The sequence below is a fragment of the Channa argus genome, chromosome 18 (genome assembly GCF_033026475.1).
Source record: "Channa argus isolate prfri chromosome 18, Channa argus male v1.0, whole genome shotgun sequence".
Lineage (NCBI taxonomy): Eukaryota > Metazoa > Chordata > Actinopteri > Anabantiformes > Channidae > Channa > Channa argus.
Genome location: NC_090214.1, coordinates 8,496,772 through 8,519,486, shown reverse-complemented (window position 1 = coordinate 8,519,486; position 22,715 = coordinate 8,496,772). Strand labels below are relative to the sequence as shown.

Here is a 22,715-nt window from a genome sequence, read left to right as displayed (position 1 = left end):
GAAAAGAGGTGAAGAGGCGTCTGCAAGCAGGTTGGAACGAGTGGAGAAAAGTGTCAGGTGTGTTGTGTGATGTATCACACAACACACACTTGCTAGTATCAGCAAGAATGAAAGGAAAGATGTTCAAGACAGTGGTGAGACCAGCGATGTTGTTCGGCTTAGAGACAGTGGCACTGAAGGAAAGTCAGGAGGTAGAGCTGGAGGTAGCAGAGCTTAAGATGTTGAGGTTCCCTTTTGGAGTGACGAGGATGGACACGATCAGGAATGAGGACATCAGAGGGACAGCTCATGTTAGATGTGTTGGAGATAAAGTCAGAGAGGCCAGATTGAGGTGGTTTGAACATGCTCAGAGGAGAGACTGTGAATATATCGGTGGAAAGATGCTGAGGTTGGAGCTGCCAAGCAGGAGGTCTAGAGGAAGACCAAAGAGGAGATTTATGGATGTAGTGAGAGAGGACATAAACTTAGTTTGTGTGAGAGATGAGGATGCAGAGGACAGGGTTAGATGGAGGCACATAATTTGCTGTGGCGACCCCTGAAAGGGAACAGTCGAATGGAAAAGAAGAAGATTCTGATCTTGCTGTTAATGCTGTTAATCTGGGATCATAGTACTAATGAATATCAAATTCATAATTAATTCATAATTAAAATTAAATTAAATAAACATTTTGTGATAGCTAAATATTTATTATTATATTAATACAAAATAATTAATTAGGTTAAAATCTACAATATAAATGAATGAATATGAACAAGAACTTGTTGGTGCTAGTTTTTTCGTATTGTTATAATGGTATTGTCTTAGTAAAATACAAATATTACCAAAATATCAGAGAGTATTTTTAGAGTTTTATTGCAGTGACCTTTTCTGTAGTTCGCAGTTTTCTATTATTAAAAGACTGGGGAACAGTGGTGAGGGATGCACGGTGTTTTTGCAGGTGATCAAGTCGACCAGTGGGGGGCGCTTGTGTGTCTCTGCGAACGTCGTTTGGTTACGCAATGACGTTGGGAGCGGAGCAAGCAGCCTACACACTGCCCTGTTCATACTCAGGCCGGGCAAGGACCCCAGCAACAGCGCTGCGATCGGTTCAACCTACCAAAATCGGGCTTCAGAATCGCCATCCATCCTTTGCATAGACAATATTTTGTAAAACTATATCACTGTCACTGATCAGAAGATACACTAAGTCGTTGAATTGGTAAGTTATGGACATGAATATTGGTGTCAAACCTCCGGTTTTGCTTGTCTGCTCCGCTACCCAGTTTTATTGTTGCTTTGTTCTGGGCAGCAGCCATTTTTAATCGCCTTGTCCTACATTCCCATCGGTATCTTCAGACCATTCTCAAAGCTGAGTAAGGTTGAAAATGTTAGCATGGATTAGAGTGTTCTGTGTAGATTGCCACTGAACACGGTGCCTAGATTCAAATGCAGTTGTAATCAAACTTCAATGCACAGAAAAGCCTTGGCCTGTCTAGGTTGCTTTTGGGAGCACTGGCGTTACACTGGAAGTTTAACGGGATTACCGTGCTGCTAGTTTTTCGAACGAGCCGCGGCTAGCCAATGCTAACTTAGAGCCAGTGGATGCGTTTTGTCATTTCTTCGTGCTTACTTAGTGTCGAATACCAACACAAGCAATAATTTGCAACGTCGTTAGTCTTTAACAGTGCGCTACTGTAAGATACCAAGCTCTACGATTGGGGGGAAACGCTTGATGTTTACATAGCCATTTTTGTAGCCACCAGCTAGCGCATTTACTTGTAATGCTAGCAGCGAGATCAAAGGATTTCTTGACGTAATGTTCACATTGCCATTTAAGCCTCTGTCACGCAGCAATCTTGTGCTTAAAACGTGTATCATTTAGCTGTGGGTCAAAAACGGGTTCTGTTTTTGTTTTGGTGCAGTGAAGTGGCGGGTGTTCAATTTGGTAAGTCGTAATTAGCATTAGCTTCCGCTGCGATCACGTCAAATACAGCTAACGCATTGTGATGTTACAGTATTTTCATTTGTGCGCTCAAGTTGTTGGAAAAGGTGATTTAAAAATGTAGCAACATATAAGTCAAGACATGCATAACGTCCGCTATCATCCGTTAACCAGCTGCTTACCTAACTCCTTTTACCTAAAACTGTAGTTTGTCAAACTTTGTAAGAATTGTATAGTTGTTCTGACAATAAATTAGAATTGGCAGTGAACGGTTTCGGTACTAGTTAAGTAAATTTGTATTTAGAAGTCTGGAGTTGCAGGCTTTTGCGTTTCAACTGAGCGGCCTCCGATACATTATGAATTCAGGCAACATTATACGATTCAGTGACGATATTTAATTGCACAAGCTTGTGTATAAAATATTCAGAATATCAACTATGGATTGCTGGTTGTGGGTCTGGCGCTAGCTAACGGACTTAGGAATTTTTAGAAGAATTCTTTTTGTGTGCCTCTCCCTTCATTGGGTTCAGCGAAATCTATAAAATGTGACGGCATCTAGACATAATTAAACCTTTAGTAACATGTTGGGCGATGCATCTAAACATTAATTACAAAAGTGCTGTGGTTTGCATCAAAGGTGATTGGGCTTGTCTGAATAGTTTTACTGACAGAACAAATGTGTCTTTAAAGCTTTCTTGAAATTATGAAAAATGAAATGTTTTATTCACTTCATCTGGGTTTTGTATAAGGTTTCAGTTGGAAAACCTTAGTGAATTGCATAATTTTGACAGTGTGCATGATTATGTTTATAGTTTATCTTAAATATGTGTAGGGGTAGTATTGGCTGTGTGTTGAGCATCACATTGAGGCTGTGTTTGCCCAACTATTTATGTTTAACATGTTTTTAAACTGAAACTATATAATATATATAACGTATATAAAAGTATATAATTGTATTAATTATGTTTGATGTGAACAAGCCCACAGCCTATACGTTTATCCTGGTTTTGTGGACCTATGAACCACAAGTCAGACCAGACACTGCATCGGTTCTATAATGTGTCTCAGCAGAAAGGAAAGATTAGAAATTTAGTTTCTACCAGGAAAGAGAGGGAATTTTGATCATAGCAACATGATGCCTATTTCCTATCAGCTGGACCTGATAGTCCGTCATACTTAATTGTAGTATAATAAGGTGGTAAACATGTAAGATGATGGCACATTTAAAACATTTCAGCCAAATTGCATGCCTCTAATACCAATTACAATTCTACCGCTGATGCTATACAAAATGTCTTTTGGTGATGGCAACGTATAGGACAAATACATTTGAAAAACTCAAAAACCAGATACTAGAATTAATTGGCATACTGCACGTTAGCTGTGTGTCATTATGGATGTAACATTTTATCACAATATTAACCCAGTAATGAAATAATCAACAATGTAGTAGAGCCTTTTACAATGTCTTTTTGCCTAATTATATAATGGGTGGTGTTTAACATGGAGTTGCATGTCACTGGGCACATTGGATGTCGTGGTGTCCTTATGTCCTCTAGGTCAGGATATGGGGAAAAAGAACAAGCTGAAGTTCCACGGTGATGTTTATGCAGACAACACATTTTCAAATGTGCAACCAAAGAGTGATGAAAGGAGTTAATCTAAAGTATTCTTTATTTCAGTATCACGTTCTTTGTGCTACCTTAATGTAGTTTTCCACACAACTGGTGCTACTGAGATTGTACTGGAAGTGCTTGTGGTCACTGTGTGGCCCTGACATAAGGGCCACCCAGTGCTGACAAATGGCAAATGATGCTGCATCTTATATTTTGTTCAAAGTTGCACATGAATGTATTGCAAAATTACACATAGCACCCATGTGGCTGCTGACATGCTTGTGCATGTGACACCTGTGTGAGGACAGAGCTAGACAGTCTTATCTTTTCAAAAACATTACAGGGAGATAGAGCAAACTGTCCAGCCATATTTTCTCTATAAATCTGTTTGAAGTGGATTTGATGTTCACAACAAATAACATGTTTGATTTAAAGGATGGAACTTGTATTATAAAATTATTTATTGCTTTGCGCTGTTATTTTAAAATTATGCACAGTGAAGAAAAAAAGAGTCCTCACCAAATAAAAGAATGACAAATGTATTTTATACACAGTGGTGGAAGAAGTATATACATGGCTTGCTTTATTTTTGTTAAAGGTTGAGGTGGATATATTTTTATGCAACTGCAACTAATGATTAATTTGAATACAAAATGAAAATTATTAGAAATGCTGTCACAATTGTGCCAAACTTATTAAAATAGGTACGAGTTAGTAGATGTGACAGCCCAGCCAGACTGATCCTGTCTGTACCTTTTTTACCTACACACACACTCAGCTGTCACAGTAGGCTCAGTGTGTCACTGTAAGTGAGAGGATACTGAACAGACAGATGTAGCGGTGAACGGGGATGTCATAAATAATGTCGGCAGTGTTTTTAATTGCTGTTTACATGTTGGCACATTTTCCCCTTAGAATTAGTTCTAAGTGGGTCACATAGTCTGATCTGCATAGGAATGGGGTTCTCCAAGATAGGCGAAAATGTTGATGTTTTTCCTTCTTTGGTAGCCACTGTACTTCCACATTCTTAACAAACAACTGGATATTTGTTCATGAAGACAACTGTTTCATTTCTGAAATACCCAGTGATACTAATATTCCCCTGCAACCCTACTTCCATCTGTGTACTTTTATTTAAATTTTTTTAGACAGTGAAGTGAGATGTCTTCTTTTTTTGTAGAATCAGAAGGCACTGGGAAGAGGCGCAAGGAAAAATTTCCATACTCGATGACATTACATCGCAATGTCCGATCGTTTGGGGCAAATAACCAAGTCCAAGGATGGGAAAAGCAAGTATTCCTCACTCAGCCTATTTGACAAGTACAAGGGAAAATCAATAGAAACTCAGAAAAACACAGGTAAGATTTCTTTTTTCTCCTATGTACACCTCTTACCTGGTTTCTGCCCTTTTTCATTATTAGCTCATTCTTTCACGGGCCTGTTTACTCTTACAGTAGTTCCACGACATGGCTTGCAGAGTCTCGGCAAAGTGGCCACAGCCCGGCGCATGCCCCCACCTGCTCACCTGCCAAGTTTAAAGTCTGAGAACAAAGGAAACGACCCCAACGTGATTATTGTGCCCAAAGACGGTACAGGATGGGCAAACAAGCAGGAACAACCCGATCAAAAGAGGTAAGTAAGAAATTCCATTCACTTCCAACTCTCATTTAATTGCTTCATCAAAGTTCATTTAAATCAACTGCAACTGTTTTTAATTACAAATTTTTATTTTTCTGTGCCACAGTGTTATATTGAGAACTAGAAGCCTTTAGATTGTAAAGTAAAATGGTAAATAATTAATAAGAAAGTCGTACAGCTATACGTGTGTGCAGTGGTGAGACATCCTGAGAGACTTTCTCAAAAGCTGCCTCAGGAAAGAACTAAATCTTTAAGCTTGGCAACAATCAGCTGTCGTTTTAAAGCCATTAGCTTATGACTAGAGATAGTAATTGGATGTATGCAAGTTAACACATCTAGTTTATTAGTCAATCTCTATCAAATTTTGGTACTTGTGCTTGGTTTTGACAGATTTCCCAAAACAAAAGTTTTTTCTTTATATTTGTAGTTCTATTGCATCGATACCACAGCCGCCGGAGTTGCAGCCGCCGCTGGCTTTACAGAAATCTGTCTCCAATCTTCAGAAGCCCTCTCCAGTAGCCAACCAGGAGGTGTGTATATGTATCTATGGTTATGGTTTAACCTGGCGATGTTTAGTTTTTATTTCTTACTTTCATAAAGAGAATTTTTAAGCTTTGGGTATTAATTTGATTTTTGAGAAACAATCAACATAACTGTGGCTGCAGTAGAAATTTGGCTGCAATATAGCTTCTAATAGCGATTTCCAATAAGTCAGGAAATGAATAAAAAAAGTCATAAGTAGTAGTCACTTTAAGAATTTGTACAGACAGCTATTGCAGGTTTTTGATTGAGCTTGGCTTTTTGCATTTCCACAGAACACAAACACAGGTGGACCAAAGCAATGGGCCCAGCTAAATGGAAAGGCAGTAGAGCAAGATGGTGAGTGATTTCACATTTATTTAAAACAAACAGGTTGTTTAAGATCAAATGACTTGTTATGCTGTCCAGTTTGCAACCTCCATATGTTTTTTTCACTTAGTGTAAAAGTGTCTGTGTGTCTGTAAAAAAATAAGTTTCTTTATGCATTTATGCTTATTGCTTTTCAACAACACCAGGTTCAAGGGCCTCAAACCGACTTCAGCCCTTCTCTCACGAGGAATTTCCCACGCTGAAAGCAGCTGGAGAACAGGACAGGGCTGGCAAGGAAAGAAGCGGCTTCGATCCGTCGTATGGGCCCGGACCAAGCCTCCGCCCCCAGAGTAAGTTGTAATCTCTCAAGAATTGTGCTATTTGTCTGCTGGAAAGCAAATCATTACATTTGGCATGACATATTGATGTCATACTTGTGTATTTGTCAGACATGTAGAACTCCACAACAGGATATGCTCATATATCATAAGGCAGAATAATCTTGACTTGTCTACGATTGACTTGACATTTATTTTTTTTGATGATTTGATTGTGCTCATTCCATGATATGGAGAGATAAAAGCATGAAGATTAAGATAACAAAAACCGTTGTGAATTTTGTTAGCTTGGTTCAGTTTGTGTAGAATTTGTCATCTCCTATTTCTCAAATCTCACCCTCTGCACTTGAAAAGATGTGACAAGCTGGAGGGAAGGTGGTGGCAGGAACCTTCAACCCTCGTCTTTGACCCTTGGCCTGCCTGCAGACCCTGAGACTAAGCTTACTGCCCTGGGTGAGACTGGCACTCCTCCAGCCTCATCTCATCCAACATCTACCACTGGCACCACCTCGTCAAATGCAGTAACTGCTCAGTCACCAGCCCTTGATCCCAAGGAGCCTTCCCTGAGACCCGCTCAACCTGTCCGCAGGACAACTGTCCCTACTGCTCTGCAGTACCAGCTTCACCATACTTCCAATGCTGTCTACCATGACATGTTGCCCGCATTTGTAAGTACAATAGGACTGTAGGATAACTTTTCAAGCTCTTAAGTCTACTAGTGTTACTTGTACACTGTCAGCTTTTGATACTCAGAAATGGCTCAACTCACTCTATTTGCTAATTGTATTTCTGCTGTAAAAACATTGGATCATCCTTCTTTTTTCAGATGTGCTCTAAAGAGACACGTGAAACGCCAGGTTCAGAAAATGCTCCTACCATTATAACAGCCCCAGCACGATTTGACAGCAAACCCACTTTCAGACAAAGCTTTGCCAAACCTGAACTTGTTAAGTAAGTAGAGTGTGATAGCAGCAGCCAACAGTTTTGTAACATCTGAACACAGCTAATTATTTTATTTATTTTTTACAATTATCATTGATTGCAGTGGCGATGTGAGAAGGGAGAATCGGTTTGTACGTGCTCCACCACGACTCTCTTCTCAGCCCATCCCCAGACCTGGTGATAGACCATTACGTCCAGCCATCATTAATCCTGATGATTTGAAAGATCTGGATGAGCTTGATAATGACTGTGAGGATGGGTGGGCTGGTAAGTATTTGTCAAAGAACTAGCCTTAACAAAGACCAACTGCTGCATCAGCTAACATCACCTTGAGCCAACAAGTGGCAATTGAACACACCACAGAGACAAAAACCAATGAGTATGTAGCATGTGCATTCTTCACTTGTGTGAGAGGAAGAAAAAGCAGAAGATCTTGAACAATGCATATACAAACTGTAAACAAAGCAGCATTTGCGGCTCACCACAGATGGTTCTTAGTCACTTAGATATATCTGATAAGAACTTACAAAATGTCAGGTGGTAATAACGGTTGTGACTGACTGTGTGTATCACAGCCCTTAGACATTGACTGTACCCCGCTCTTTTTGTGAGGCCTAATAAAAGATTAGATAAAGTGTGCAGTTAGCTTTTATTAAAAAAAAAATAAATTTTGTCTTCTAAATAATCATTAACATTTGTGTGAATCTGAGGTATTTAGCACCAGGTGGTTACCTGTGTTTACTGAGCCTGCTTCTGTCAGATTTGCAGTCCTGGCATAACCAATGTTTTTTACAGTTTTCATTTATACGAGTCCGGTAGAAAAATATACACTTTTGCTTTTAGCTTTTATTTCATTTGAAATATAATCATGTCTCAGGCATAATTCTATGCAATCTGTGTTAATTAAAGAAATGTATGTAGTGCTTATGTATGTAGTGCTTATGCACTTTATGTATAATACAATTAAAGTCTCAGTAATACCATGATATTCCAGAGCTCCACATCCTAGGCCACACGACTTATTCTGATTTGTTTACATTTTTTTTTTTTAAGGACTCCATGAGGAAGTTGATTATAGTGAGAAGTTAAAGTTCAGTGATGATGAAGAAGAGCACTCGTCCAATGAAAAAATCAAGATGTGGTGAGATCTCTTTCCTTATTGGTTTTCACTGTTTGAAATACTCCATTTTATGTGAAAACACTCAGTTTTGTGGCATGTGGTTATAATAAGTTGTTACTTTTTTAGGAATGAATGGGAGAGAGAGAACCAGCGTGACTGCCAATCCTCCCTAAGTTCAGGTGAGGCATCTTACCCTCATGAGGCCCCTGAGGAGAGTTATTCCTATCAACATCACCATCACGAACCTTCCAGGAAGACCAGTGGGAGATTTCTCTCTGTGGACACCCAGGTAATTACGCATTATGCTTTGTTTTTCAATCTTGATCCTCCTCCCTGTTTGGTTACATATGCAGAACCATTATATGTTTATTTACTGTTAATCATATCTCATTTTGTAATCCCTCTGTGGCTGTGAAAGATGTAGCAGGTGGCAAACAGTATTAATACAGAGTGTATGAATTGCATTGCGCCTTTATAAACCCTCATTGTGAGTTGGGAAAGATGACCTTGCAGTAACCATAGTGATTTTTGTCTGACTACTTTTCACTGGGCAAGTGAAAAGGATGTGCTATGCATAATGTAAAATACAGAATATGCATCTGTTTTATCATTTTGCTATCAGTTTTAAATATTAAAAAAGTCTTTGACTTATAAAGTTAGTAAGGCCCAGCAGAAGATGTAATTTATAGTGACGGTAAAGGCAAGTGATGTAAGGAGCCTAAAGGTTATCTGTATGTACATGACTTTTAGTTGCTTGTCATCCTTTTTGCCCAAATTTCCTGTTTCCATAATTTAGAGGTTGCAACATCTTATAAACGCTTTGCCTAAAACGAAAATGCTAATTGGACTGGCATGGACTGTTTTTCAAGAAATCAATGCAGATTTATCTATATTTGTCAATGGCAGATCTTATTGGTTAGTTGCTGGTACGTGACAGACTGTTTACTTGTTCATAGAGATACTCGCTAACACAACTAACCAAAAAAAAAGGGAAAACGTTACATAAATGAGTAGTCCTCACTCTTAAACCTTCTCTGTTATATTTCTAGGCCCAGCAGAAAATCCAAGTTGAGCAAGTGGCTGACCAGGTGGATCACCAACGCCAGGTTTTGAATCAGGCTCCGGCTAGGGCAAAGTATGTGTCACCTGAGCTCTCGGAGGCTGTTGAGAGAGCCCGCAGAAGGCGGGAGGAGGAGGAGAGGCGTGCCCGGGAGGAACGGCTGGCTGCCTGTGCTGAAAAACTCAAAAAGCTAGATGAGAAATTTGGGAAGACTGAAAGGCAGACATCAAAGACAGAGGATAGCCAGAAGGATGGAAAGGGTAAAGAAGTTCCTATGTCCCCAAACAGAGACCTAAGTAAGGGCAACCATGAGAACTGGCAACATAGCACAAAAGGTGAAAAGTGTATATTTTAATATATACACTACTCACAAAAGGTTAGGGATTTTCGAGTGAAATTTATAGAAAATGTAAAAGTTTATGGTACAGTGATATATCATGAAAGTAGGGCATTTAAGTAGAAGCACACAATATGAAATTCTTGATCTCAACCTTTTGAAACAAAAGCTAACAACTGCAGTGGCAACAAAAAATGTCAGTGTCTCAATAACTTGTCAAGTGTTAGGTGTTGACTTGGTCTTATGATGTAAAAATGTGAACAGCACGATGAAGAGGACTGTTTAAATACAAGTTGTTATTGAACCAGATCCATGAATCACGTTTGGATTTTTGCAGTTAATCACCTTGTTAGAGAACAACATGTTATGCAATAAGTATTGAACAGTTGGACACGTGCATCCAAAAGAAAAGGTCAAATTAAGTTCACCTCTAAAGGTTATTGTGCACTCTAGGTAGATTCTGAGATTTCACCCGAAAGTCGATTATCCCTAACTTTTTCCGAGAAGTGTTTGTGTGTGTGTGTGTGTGTGTGTGTGTGTGTGTGTGTGTGTATGTATATATATATATATATATATATATATATATATATATATATATATACACACACACACACACACACACATAAGTGTGTGTGTAGCACAGTTTTTAACAGCAATTTTATGTGATCAAATGATTCCCAGATGTAAGTGAATGTCCTCCAGACAATTCTCCTGGCCACAGTTACTGTGAGGAACCTGGCTTCTCTACCTACCGTGGCAGCGAAGATGATAGCCAGGAGCCTTCATCCCCTACAGGAGACTATGGTGGACGACAACCCTCCAAACCCATTCCACCTCGTTTTCAAAAGCAGCCTCAGCACCACCAGCAGCAGGTGAGTGCCAGCTGGTGGCATTTTATTTTTAAGTCAACGTCCAAATCCCAGACAGATGCATAGATTTAATAAAGGAAAGTGCTGTCAGCCTTAGAAACAAGTTTAAGTCTAAAATATATGGTGGATTCATTATTTTTCGGATGTTTTATTCTCTTCTCATTTCACCTTAACAGTACTTCTTGAGGCAATTATGACAGAACACATTTTTAAATGGCATTATAGAAAAATCAAGGGTATACATTACAAACACGACTGAGGGCTAAATTTATCGAGCCATGGACCCCACATAGACCCCTACGCCGTAGCCTGACCCTCACCTCCGCAGAAAAGTAATGGCACTGCAGTGTTGCAAACTGTAATGAGTTGGCCCTTCTGCCTTTTGTTCAGATGTCAATGTTCTAATGTTCAACAGCTGTTTTCAATAAAGCATTATCAGCTCAGTTTAGTCACCATAGTTTGTTGAACAGGAATAAACAAACTTGCCACAATGGCGAAGAAACGCTACACACTGGTACATATACCCCACCGCCAACTACCCGTTCTGTGGTATAATTGCAGTGTGACACAGATACCAACAGCAGAGTATAAATGCTCTCAATTGCATCGCCTCTGCATAGATAAAACAGATTGGCATAAATCAACCTTTACCCACATTGTGGGTAAGACATAATGTTAACAATGCTTTTAGGATTAATATTAGTAAAACTGGTACTATTCTTACTATGATGAGTCAAAATGTCATCTGAAAAGGCTGTACTGTTCTGTCTTAGTATATTGTTTTCTTCACTAAGAACAGCTGCTGCTATGAGCATGGTGGGGTGTGTCAGGAGTTGACAAAGAATTTAATATTGATTTAATTTTGTTGAATCTTGCATTTTTACTTTAATATAGTATGTGAATGTATCTTGTAAAGGAAAACATTTTTTTTTCCTAAGCATCAAAGTACATAAAAGTGTGCCCAAAGTTTTACATTACAGACGATTCAACTTTTGTCGTTACACATGTACAAGTACAAAAGTGTGTGTAATTTGGAAATAATTTTACACAGTCACAACAGTGTCTTGTATTGCTTCATATAGGAACAAATATACAAGATGCAGCATTGGCAGCAGTCAGGCCACACTGCCCCATCTGGCTCAGGTCATAGCCAGAGAGGCTATTATCCCCCACATGTGCTTGGATTTGACCCTCGCTGGATGATGATGCCACCTTTTATGGATCCCCGCGTGACCCAAGGGCGATCTCCTGTGGACTATTACCCTGGAGCTGTTCACTCATCAGGTAAACAATAACTAAGGATTGAATTTTAAATTGGCAGCTTCCTTAAGTTTCCTTTTTTTCTAATTACCTATTTTAATGGAAAATCTCAGCTTTATCACTCATTGCTTTAGCAGGAATGATGAAATCCGTGATAACTCAAGATCACTTGAATAGTCCTGGTTCGGATGAAGGCTGCCACCCCAACCTGCACCAGGAGAGAAGAGCCCCTTCCTCTGAGCCTTACCCTATGTGGAACCAAGATGGCTACCCCTTACGCAGCTTCACTCCACCTTACCAGAGACAGCATGAAAGCTCAGACAGTGGCCAGCCAGATGAAAGGTCATTTATTGTGTCTCAAAATATTAGACTTTTTAAATTTTGCAGAGTGCACTTTTTTTTTTCATTTGTTTTCTTTGTATCTCCCTTTTTCTATAGAAGTGATGTGGCATGCTCCCAACAGGATTCCTATGAAGAGAGGCCCAATGAGTGCTTGACACAACCTCAAGACGATTCCCCAAATTGTGTTTACCAGAGCAGAGGCCCAGACAGAGAACATCATGACCAATGCATGTTGACCATTGCTCAGAACCACTCCCAGAACCATACAGAGCTGAAAGAGGGCCCTGAATCTCATGATGCAACACTAGATGGCTCCAAAGACAATTGGAAAAGAGATGGAGGCCTGAAACAAGAGGGAGGTCTCAACAGTACTCAAAGCCAGTGGTCTGAATCCAGTTCCAGTAGTAGCATCAGTCAGCCATCTGAGAACAGTGGGCGCACCTTGACTCGCAGAACTGGACCAATAAAGAAACCAGTTCTCAAAGCTCTTAAAGTGGAAGACAAGGAGAATGAAAAGTCTAAACCTGAGCCTGAGGAGAAACCTGTCCCCTACCGTTTAGAGAAAGAAGTCCTTACAAATGTTTATGACTTAAAGAAAGATAACCAGCCTGCTAGCAACAGGCGTTCAGTTTCACCTGTTGTTCAAAAACAACCTGAAGAGAGGCAGCATCAATCACCAGCTCCCGCATACACAGAAAGGCCTTTGAGCACCCATAGTGATGACTCTCCAAAAGAGAGCACCTGGGATAGTGGCAAGGGTCAGTTATCCAAAGATGGCCTGGAAAACCGAGAACCACAGGCACCACGGCGCAATAACTGGATATTTATTGATGAAGAACAAGCTTTTGGTGCCGTTAGAGGAACAGGTAGAGGCCGCAGTCGTGGCTTTAGGGAATTCAGCTCCAGAGGTGGAAACCGTGGCGGCCGAGGAGGAGAGGGTCTCAGGGGGGCTTATAACAGTAATAACAGCAATGGTGCTCAGCGGACAGGCAGAGGCCGGGCAACACCTAGAGATCTTGTCAAAGTGGAGGAGTTCCAGAGGGGTAAGCCTCGAAGGCGAAATGTCAGTGAGACTTTGAGTGAAGCCTCTGAATATGAGGAACTGCCCAAGAGACGGCGCCAGAAGGGATCTGAAAATGGAGAGGGTTGTACAGAGTCTGGGGAGGTCCGTAAAGCTGATCGAGACTCTTGGAGATCCAACAAGGTGTATACAGATGACCAGACGGCCACAGATTGCAGAGAAAAGTCCAAGACCAACAGGGGTTTTGGAGGTCGCATGCTGCCGCCCAGACTTAACACCACTGGAAGTTACAGTCGAAGCTTTGGAGGCACCAGGGATATTTCTACCTGGAGAGGCAGAGGGCCCCACTTCACTAGCAGTGGTGGTGCCTTGCAAGAAAATGGTTATGCTCCTGGAGCAGAGACTACTTACTCACGCAGACCCCCTGTTGAACGTGATGCCCTTAAGTACACCCCTAAATTTTCTGGCTCTTTCATGGAAAATGGTACAGAAGAACGTGAAGGAGAATACTACTTTGACAACGACAACCCTGACAGGCAGATGTTAAGGAGGCGACGTCCACCTCGCCAAGACAAGCCTCCACGATTCCGACGTTTGCAACAAGAACGTGAACCTGGCTCAAACCAATGGACAAATGATGAATATATAAATGGAGACTTTTCAAACTCCTGGCCTGGTCGCTCCAAAGGTAGTGGCGAAGACAACTGGCCCAGTGGCCACTACACTGGGGGCCGTTCTAGTCAGCATGGTCAAGCAGAAGAATGGGAGACAGGATCAGACAACAGTGACTTTGGTGACTGGAGAGAGAAGCGAGGTGGAAGTGGAGGCCCATCTACACAGGGACATGGTGATATTCCCTCTGACTCTGGCCATAGTGAACCTGGTTCTGGTGAGAAGAGGGAACTGTCTAAGAGAAGTTTTTCCAGTCAGAGGCCACTTGTGGAACGACAGAACAGGAAAGGAGAGTCATCACTGTTGGAGGCTGGCAAGATGACACGTACAGCTGATAATCCTTCCACCTCCTCCTCTAATAGGAGTGACAGTTGGCAGAATGGAGGGAATTCTTGTAAGAGGTGAGATATATACTGGAGCAAACTTTATGTTGAAGATAATTAAAATTATACCAAATTATACCCATTCATTGCTGTTGTGACTATAGAATCCTCAGTACATGCTTGGGTATCATATTAATGGTCTAGCATAATGTTTCAGGTGGTTATATAGATTTCACTTTAAGTTCACACAATGTGTCAGTCATCCAGGTGTGGTTAAGTCATATTGACTGGACTTCTTAGTTGGAAACATTTAGGTGGTTACTTACATCTATGTGAAAATCCAAAGTGTCATCTATGCGGGAAAGCTGGTTTCCGAAATCTGACTTGGGGATTAGGGAAACCGAGTTGAATGCCAATTTGTTTGTTTTTTTTCGCCATGTATTTGCATAAAAAGGTTTCTAATGGGCTTTCTCCAACCGCTCATCTGCATAAACAAAAGGCTGCAGACAGGAAAACACATCTGAGTGAAAGGCTGAATGAAAGTAGAGATCATTAACATGGCGATGCCACCTCATATTTAGAGTTAGTAAGTTAGACAGAAATTTTAACAAGAGATCTAAATGCTGCTTATAATGATGAATAATTTGTAATTCTGGCAAATGCCATTGGGCATCAGCTGCGTGTGCTCCCCTTTTATCTTTTCTCGCCTCCTGCGCTGTCACTCTGCTGTGCCACAAACCAACACAGAAAAAGAACTCAGAAAGCAGCATTATCTGACACTATACAGTTCCAATCCTTGGGCCAAGTCAGAGGTGGAGGAAAAAAATCAGGTTACCTTTCTGCTGCATATATACTCACCTTTCCAGTGACCTGGTTACTTAATTATTTTGTTGGTGCTGTGTATTATTAGCAGTGTCTCTTTTTTAATTATCTTCTCTCTCCTTGAAGTTGTCACTCTGCTGTGATACAAACACGACCCAAAAAAGTCTGCAAGCAGGGTTTTCTGTCACTGGATAGTTAAAATCTTTTTGGTAGGCTTCCAGAATAAGTCAGATGTGGAGGAGAGAGTAAATTACTCTCCTGCTGCATGTAAATCCAGATTTCAAGTTACCAGCTTTGTATGGAAACACTGTCAGATATGGACATATGAACAATTAACACCTCAATTTAGTCATCAGTTGACGTAACTGCATGTTCTTTAACTGTGTAAGGACACAGGAGTACCCAGTTTCTAGAGAAAATGGAAACATGAAAATTATATGCAGTGAGGCTTTTTTAGATTCATCTGAAGTAACAAGTCTTTATTACAGATATATTACTATATTATAACTGTTTATGCTGCATAAACAAACTTAATTAGTTTCATTAAAAAGTGGTTTATTATATTAAGTCTGTTTATATTGCTGGTCACCATGATTTAGTTAAATTATCTTTATAGCTAACTGTTAATTTTTTGATATGGTATATTGTGGCTAAACTTCATGTGTGAATGTGGTAAAGTGTAAAAATATTCATAGAGTAGCTTCACATTTTGCTGATTGTGTAGTGCTGAACTGCACAAAACTGAAAGGTGCACTTGCAAATGGTCTTTGAACCTCCCTTCTGAAAGACCAAACTGCCTCAATTAGAAGAAGCTGCCTGAACTTTGCTAGGCTATTTTATAATAAACTGGCACATCAGTATAGATGTGCCGCTGTTAGCATTGAGTAACAAGTTTATTTTTTTCGCTTTCAAACAAACCCTCTACTACATTAAAAGTGATTATAAATATCACCAATAGGTTACCAGTTTAAATTGAAACACTCACAATTTTGCCTTAATGTAAAGAAAATTGATGACCAAAGCAACAGCAGCTTTACAAAACATGACCTGTGTCGACTCGATCAAAAACGTAAAAAACTCCTAAAGTATGAAATATTGACATTTTGATCAGATGAATATTGAAACTGCACTGTAACTAGATTATTTACAAAAATTATCATTCAAAACACAGGTGCTACCTGCACATATCTCTGCACCCATTGACAGTCCAGTAAAGCATTTTCTGCTTGTTTTCTAAAATTTGAAAAATATCAGCTATTTTTTTAAGGAATATGTAAAGGGCAAGTAGTTAAAGAAACTTAATGTCAAGCCCTGCAGTTATTCAAAAGAAGTCTCAAAGTGATCATAAGATTCATAGAAGTTTTAGTTCTTTTTTTTTAATATTAAGTCATTCTGTCCGCTTCAAATTTGTTTTTTAGCAGGAGCCCAGATGAGTCTGTCTCAGTCTACAGCATTGAGCACCCAGAGGAGCGAGAACCCAGTGACCCCTCAGGGAAAAAATTGGACAAAGATCTGAATCCAGGACCTGTCAAGACAGACATAGCTGAACCCCTGTCCCAGTATGAGCTTAGCAGCTACCCAAGTGAGTGAGAAGAAGTTTTCAAATTTGTTTTTGTGTTGTCTTTGTTGATAAAATGAAAAATGCAGTAGTGTTGTGTGACAGTTTGTCTTGCTACAGTTCTACATTTTGCCCGTTTTGCAGTTGACGGAGAACCAGGGGCACCAGTTTCAAATCCAGAAGGATACCAAGATGCCTTGTCCAAAAAGCAAAGACGCCCACAGGAAGATGAGCGAAGGAGAAAGGAACATGGAGCTTCTGTAAGTAAACGTATGCTCAATTCAGATGCTCTGTAATGATGCTAGGAATGAGAAAAAAAAAAACGGTGTATTTTCTCATTGCTGCTTATGTTAGGTGCCATTAAAGAACCGGACAATTTCATCCAAGATGCCACCACGCTTTGCCAAAAAGCAGGGAAGCATGAGCTTAGAACAACCAGAGGAGGCACTTTCTTCTAACAACCTGGGGACTGAAATCTGGGAGACAAACAGCTCAGGTATTCAACTGACCTCACATTTTCGTCAGTGTTTTTCGTCAGACTTCAAACTAGCTTTGTCACATTATTTGACAGGATTTCTCAAATATCAAACTCAGATGTTATCATAAAGTTTATTTTAGAATTATGGATTTAACAGTTAGTGGTAGCCTTAAAATTTACTTTTTAAAGATATGAGTCAAACATTTATTAAAATGTGCACTCTAGTAAATATTTATCAACTGTATTTAAGAAGTTTACCTGATTTCTATTTGTGAATGGAAAATATGAACACACTAAATGTATTCTTCAATAATGGAATTCAATAATCTTTTCCAGCGCTTTCAGTGCAGTCATCAGGGGGAGACTCATGGACAAAACAGGTGTCTTACACTGGGAGTGAGCCAAACTCTGAGGTAGTAGGTTGCAGTTACTCATTACATTTTTGGGGGAGAGCTTGGTGCTGGGCAGTATTGAATGCATTTTTTTTTCTGTGTTTTTGACAATATAAAAAATGGCTAAATGGCGCAAGATTCATCATTTGTGCATCTTCTGCTGTTGCTCAGACGTCAACAGTCTTTGCCAGTAAATAAGTTAAAACTGCAGCAGATGAATTACATTCACCTTTACATTACCTTAAGTACATTCACCTCCTTTTTGAGTTCATTTACACAGAAATAAAGAATAAAAATGTGAATTGTTTATCATGCTTAAAGTTTTTAGCCATGTTGCCCAGCCCTACCTTTACACATACAGCATTATTTTTCTACCGCTAAAAATTCTTAGCGGCTTGGCTATTTTTGTTTTCGTTCCTAGTATCCTATGACTGAGTTGTAATAAAACTTGTAAAAAACTGAAAAAAAAATGGAAGCCTTTTCTTGTTATTTAGGACTCAGATGCTGGTCCAGAGCATAATAAAGAACAGCACAAGCCAGGGCCAATTGGAAATGAGCGCTCTCTAAAGCACCGCAAAGGCTCGGAAGGTGTTGATCGTCTGGAAGGTGGCCCCATCACGCCCGTCAATGGTGTGGACCTACATGTGGACACTGTTTTGCCTGTGCCACCTATCGAGTTTGGTGTCAGTGCCAAGGACTCGGATTTCAGCCTACCACCGGGCTCCACCCCAGTGCCCACATCCAATCCTGTCAACAAGCTTCAGGATGCACTTAACACAAATGTTAGTATTTTGTAATTTTGAAATTTAATTACTAGTCAAATTTCAGTAATAGTACTGTCTTTTGTGTCCTAAAAAAAAAGAATGAAGTCTCATGCACCTTATTCTGACCATTTGTCTTTAAACAGACTGCTCTCAATCAGAGTATCCCCATGCTGCGTTCCAACCACCTACAGCCTGGCATTAACCTCAATCCCATTTCCTTCCCCAGTGCTGACCTTACTCTAAAGGTATTAATATTTAAATTGCTTTCAAAAAGAGCTATATATTATCATACATTTTTATATACTTCATGTATAAAATAAAGACCTTTATTGTATTAGGGGGAAATATAGCTGTTGTTATTGTTTGCTTTATTTAAAAAAAAAAATGTATAGTGGAAATAACTTTAAACGTTTGTTTCTGTTCAGATGGAATCTGCAAGGAAGGCATGGGAAAACTCCCAGTCCCTTCCTGAACAGGGCTCTCCTGGCAGCGGTGCTTCAGGTGCTCAGCCTCCCTGCAGTGCTGGCTCATCCAGTGGTGTCAGCTACAGCTCTTTTGGAGGAGTTTCTATGCCTCCGATGCCTGTGGCGTCAGTAGCACCTTCCATGTCCATGCAAGGTAAAACTGCATTTTTTTTTTCCTGTTTCATGACAGTTCAGTCTTTGAGGAGAACTAAACTAAGAGCATGTCGTTTCTTGTCCCTGTTGTAGGTAATCATATTCCTCCATTGTATCTGGATGGTCATGTCTTTCCAAGCCAAACACGCCTTGTACCTCCCACCATGACCCAGCAGCAGACTTACCAACAGGTACAGTGATACGGTAAACATACCCACATAGATAGTATTGTTTTAAGTCTTAGCAGATTTTCCAATTAATATTACATTTGTTACTCCTTTTAGGCGGCTGCAGCCCAGCAGATTCCCATCTCTTTACACACGTCACTTCAGGCTCAAGCTCAGTTGGGGCTCCGTGGAGGTCTGCCTGTCTCTCAGTCCCAGGAGATGTTCAGCTCTATTCCTCCCTTCAGGTACTGCTGCCTACACCTGACACAGTAATTATGTTATTCAATTACAGCTATATGTATCAGAAAACGTCTCTGTGAGACTTTCAGTAAGTTCAGTGACACTGCACAGTGCAGGTTGTGGTAACGTAGCAGCAGACAGTTTGTCACTGATTTGACAGTTTGTTATGGAATTCTTTGATGATTTTTTTTCCCTTTTTAGACATTTTGACTGCTTCTTGGAGTGTAGTTTACACGTTTTCCTTTGTCTCATGCTGCTGCCCTCGTTTGTCTTTCTCTTGTTAGGTCCCAAGTGTACATGCATCCTAACCTGTCACAACCCAGCCCCATGGTGCTTTCAGGTGGGGCCCCTCTCAAGGGTCCCTACTCAGCTTTTCCTGGCATGCAGCCCTCAGACATGGTCAAGCCCCAGTCAGGTTCACACTACCAGCCTATGAATGGCAGCCAGCAGCTAGTCTATGACAGCCAAATGAACCAGGGCCCCGGCATGGGTTCTTCCCAGTTAATGGACTCTCAGCTCATCCAGGTCAGTCTATTGGGAATGCTTTGTTTCAAACCGGCTTAAGATACTGTTTCTGACATAATATAATCACACTATCATTATATTTTTGACTTAAATGATGACATTTATGACTACACTATTTTTTTATTTTTTATTTTACAGGTGACTATGCCCTTGCCAGGCTCTCAGCTGCGCTATGGCTCAGCTCAACAGCATCTCATCCTCCCACAGTCCATTCAGCTTCAACAAGGACAGAACCTGTCCGTGGGAGCCCCGCGCCGAATGATGCCACCTGGTTCCCAGCCAGCTGTTATGACTGGCAGCCGAGAGGTGTGACTTTTCTTGTATTAATAGGGCAAAAGCCACATCTGGTCAGACATTATTTAATTAATGGTAGTTAAAAAAGATTTTATCCCACAACAAAAGACTACATTAAATTGGTATAATAGATTTATGTACTCACATAGTTCTAATCCATTAAAACAATCATTCCACAGTACAATTGTGTATTGAAGATGTGTTTTTCTTATTTTTCAGGCCTCACAGATGGAAATGAAAGGCTTCCAGTTTGCTGAGAAGCCCAACCACTCCCCAGGCATATCTGGAGGGTCCTATAGGTGAGTGAAAATGATGTGTGCATATATTAAAAGTTAACTGTGTATGGCAAACCTTAACCATACTCTGTACTCTCTACATTGAGACATTGTTTATCATAATGCACATGAATAGTAACACTGTATAACTTTATTTTCTTTCTCCACTCTCTTTATCAGGCCTGGGTCTGCTAGCCCCAGTGGAAAGCCCTCTGGTCCTGGGGGCCCTGTAGGTCCTCTGCCTACACATTTCACTCAACAGGTATTACTTTTTTGTGTGTGTGTTTTAAGATATTTACTGTTAAGCTTAATAAGGGCATTGTAAAAGTTATGTAAGCAGTTTAGATTTTCTATCACTCGAGGCTGGTGAGTTTGCTAAAGTGTAAAAGTTTCACTTTAAATGGTGCTCAAAATGATAGTCTAGGGTTCTCCTCTAAAATGTAACTTAATATTTATGGTTAAATGTCTGTCACTATTTACATTTAGAATACAACTAGGGCTGGGCGATTTGGTTTTTAAGTAATGGACAGCATAGAGTATAGGCCACCTGTGTTTCAAAAGTGTTCATAGCCCGATATGCAATTACAATGAGTGGGCATTACTTTTGTTGTTATTGCTGCAAAGCTGCTCTCAATATTATTCTTCATAATGTTTACGAAATGTAAAAAGAAAACATCCTTTCTGGTGATCATTTTCTTTACCAATATGGCACATGGCTACATAGATAATTAAATATTTACATATTTTGTAGGATATTGTTTAAATAAATATTTTTTTAAATCATGTGCTGTGTTGAGTTTGTGTAGAGAAAAAATAAAAAGATAAAGTCATGAATCATCCAGAACACTGAAAAAAAATCGATTTACTCTTTTGGCCACATTTCCTAGCCCTAAACACAAAAGGTTGACAGGAAGGTTAAGGAAGCAAAACAGTGGCTGAACTATTATGGCCAAGTCTGAAAATTCCACAAAACACACTGACAATTGGTATCCTAATTGTTTGTCCACTTATTTTCTACCCACTCCTCCATTTATTCCCTACTCCTACTCTACTGTGACAACAGGTCCCACCTACTCAGGGCAGCATGGTGATGCACATGCGGCCCCATACCACAGGCCCTTTCCCCAACCCCATCCAGAGACCAGTCATGCAGGTCAACAAGCCTGTCATCATTCGCTCCCCCCCTTACCCCAACCCTGGCCGTGACCCTCCCCACTCTACCCCTCCCTCAGTCCCCGAACCCCCTGTCAAAGGGCCAGAGGATGGCATGAAGGTGAGCCACCCACTGTAAAGATAGGTAATTTATTTTAATCTATTTTCCTTTTTCTTTATTTGCATCATTTGTGTATTTTGTTAAAGAAATGTCTTGACCTTTTTAGTGGATAGTTGCACTTATCTTATAGATAGAGAAGATCTTTTTAGTTATTTAAGACCTATCTAGAATACTATAATTCTAAACTGTTAAGAGGGATAATAATTTGCTCAATGTAGTGTTGAAATGTAGCATGCTATGATAATGTAACAATTTTAATTGTTACCGCAGCATTAAACAAGAGTAATGACACTGTATTCATAGATAAAGGGTTTTAGGTTTGAATGATTTATTATAGGTAAATGTGATTTGTATTGAAGTAAGTGTAAATACATTTTGGTAAGTAAAACTAGTGGTCTGGTAATCAGTTTTATGATTAGAAGTGATGTGAAAACTTCAAGTATTCACAGTGACTTAATTATTCTTTCTGTGTAGTTTGTGCTTTTAATGGCAACGGCATATTATGCTAAACTAAGGTGTTGTGGATTGCTATTAATGTTTTCTGCCGTATGATCCTACACTTGTGCAGATATTCCCTGGTACTGCTGTAGGTTTTAATAATCTTGTCTTTTTGTAGAATAAAACCCTACGAGAGGTGCGGAAAGTGGTGGGTGAGGGCAAGACACCATCTGGGGGCATGACCAGCAAACTCCAGGAGCCTCTACCCTCCACAGGGCAAGCCAAACCAGCACGCACTGGAGCCATAAAACCCCAGGCTGTCAAAGTAGAGGAGGGCAAGGCATAACAATGGACCTTAAAATCCTCATCACCCAGTCTGCCAACTCAAAGCCCCTTTACCAATGTTGAAGCCTTCCAAGACCTATCTTTACCCAAGGCAACAAGACAAAGGGGAAATGTGAAGACATCATGATGAATTACCCTTCTTGAACTGTCAAAACTGGACACTATTATTTCACACCACATATAGAGATATATAAATATATATAAATATATACATAGAC

The 22,715-nt window shown here is 40.1% G+C and overlaps 1 protein-coding gene across 1 annotated transcript; it reads left to right on the top strand.

Annotated features, from left to right (window-relative positions):
* Positions 1-1,034: 1,034 nt before the first annotated feature.
* Positions 1,035-21,738, top strand: prrc2b (proline-rich coiled-coil 2B). The gene is made up of 30 exons (XM_067484117.1): positions 1,035-1,199; positions 4,719-4,896; positions 4,993-5,170; positions 5,604-5,706; positions 5,992-6,055; positions 6,232-6,375; positions 6,718-7,031; positions 7,190-7,314; positions 7,409-7,572; positions 8,359-8,446; positions 8,552-8,714; positions 9,475-9,820; positions 10,504-10,694; positions 11,774-11,975; positions 12,065-12,293; positions 12,390-14,387; positions 16,550-16,713; positions 16,834-16,949; positions 17,044-17,185; positions 17,504-17,580; positions 18,054-18,341; positions 18,467-18,568; positions 18,749-18,941; positions 19,034-19,131; positions 19,225-19,352; positions 19,632-19,872; positions 20,011-20,178; positions 20,386-20,465; positions 20,622-20,703; positions 21,505-21,738. The coding sequence occupies exons 2-30, from the start codon at positions 4,782-4,784 to the stop codon at positions 21,730-21,732; spliced, it is 6,531 nt and encodes a 2,176-aa protein (XP_067340218.1). The 5' UTR covers positions 1,035-1,199; positions 4,719-4,781; the 3' UTR covers positions 21,733-21,738.
* The last annotated feature ends 977 nt before the right edge of the window (positions 21,739-22,715 follow it).

Bases quoted from the DNA above. Each gene is read 5' to 3' on its own strand.
- prrc2b (XM_067484117.1), top strand. From the start codon at position 4,782: ATGTCCGATCGTTTGGGGCAAATAACCAAGTCCAAGGATGGGAAAAGC. The intron at 16,714-16,833 runs GTGAGTGAGAAG...CCCGTTTTGCAG, and splicing joins TGAGCTTAGCAGCTACCCAA to TTGACGGAGAACCAGGGGCA. The intron at 20,704-21,504 runs GTATTACTTTTT...CTGTGACAACAG, and splicing joins CTACACATTTCACTCAACAG to GTCCCACCTACTCAGGGCAG.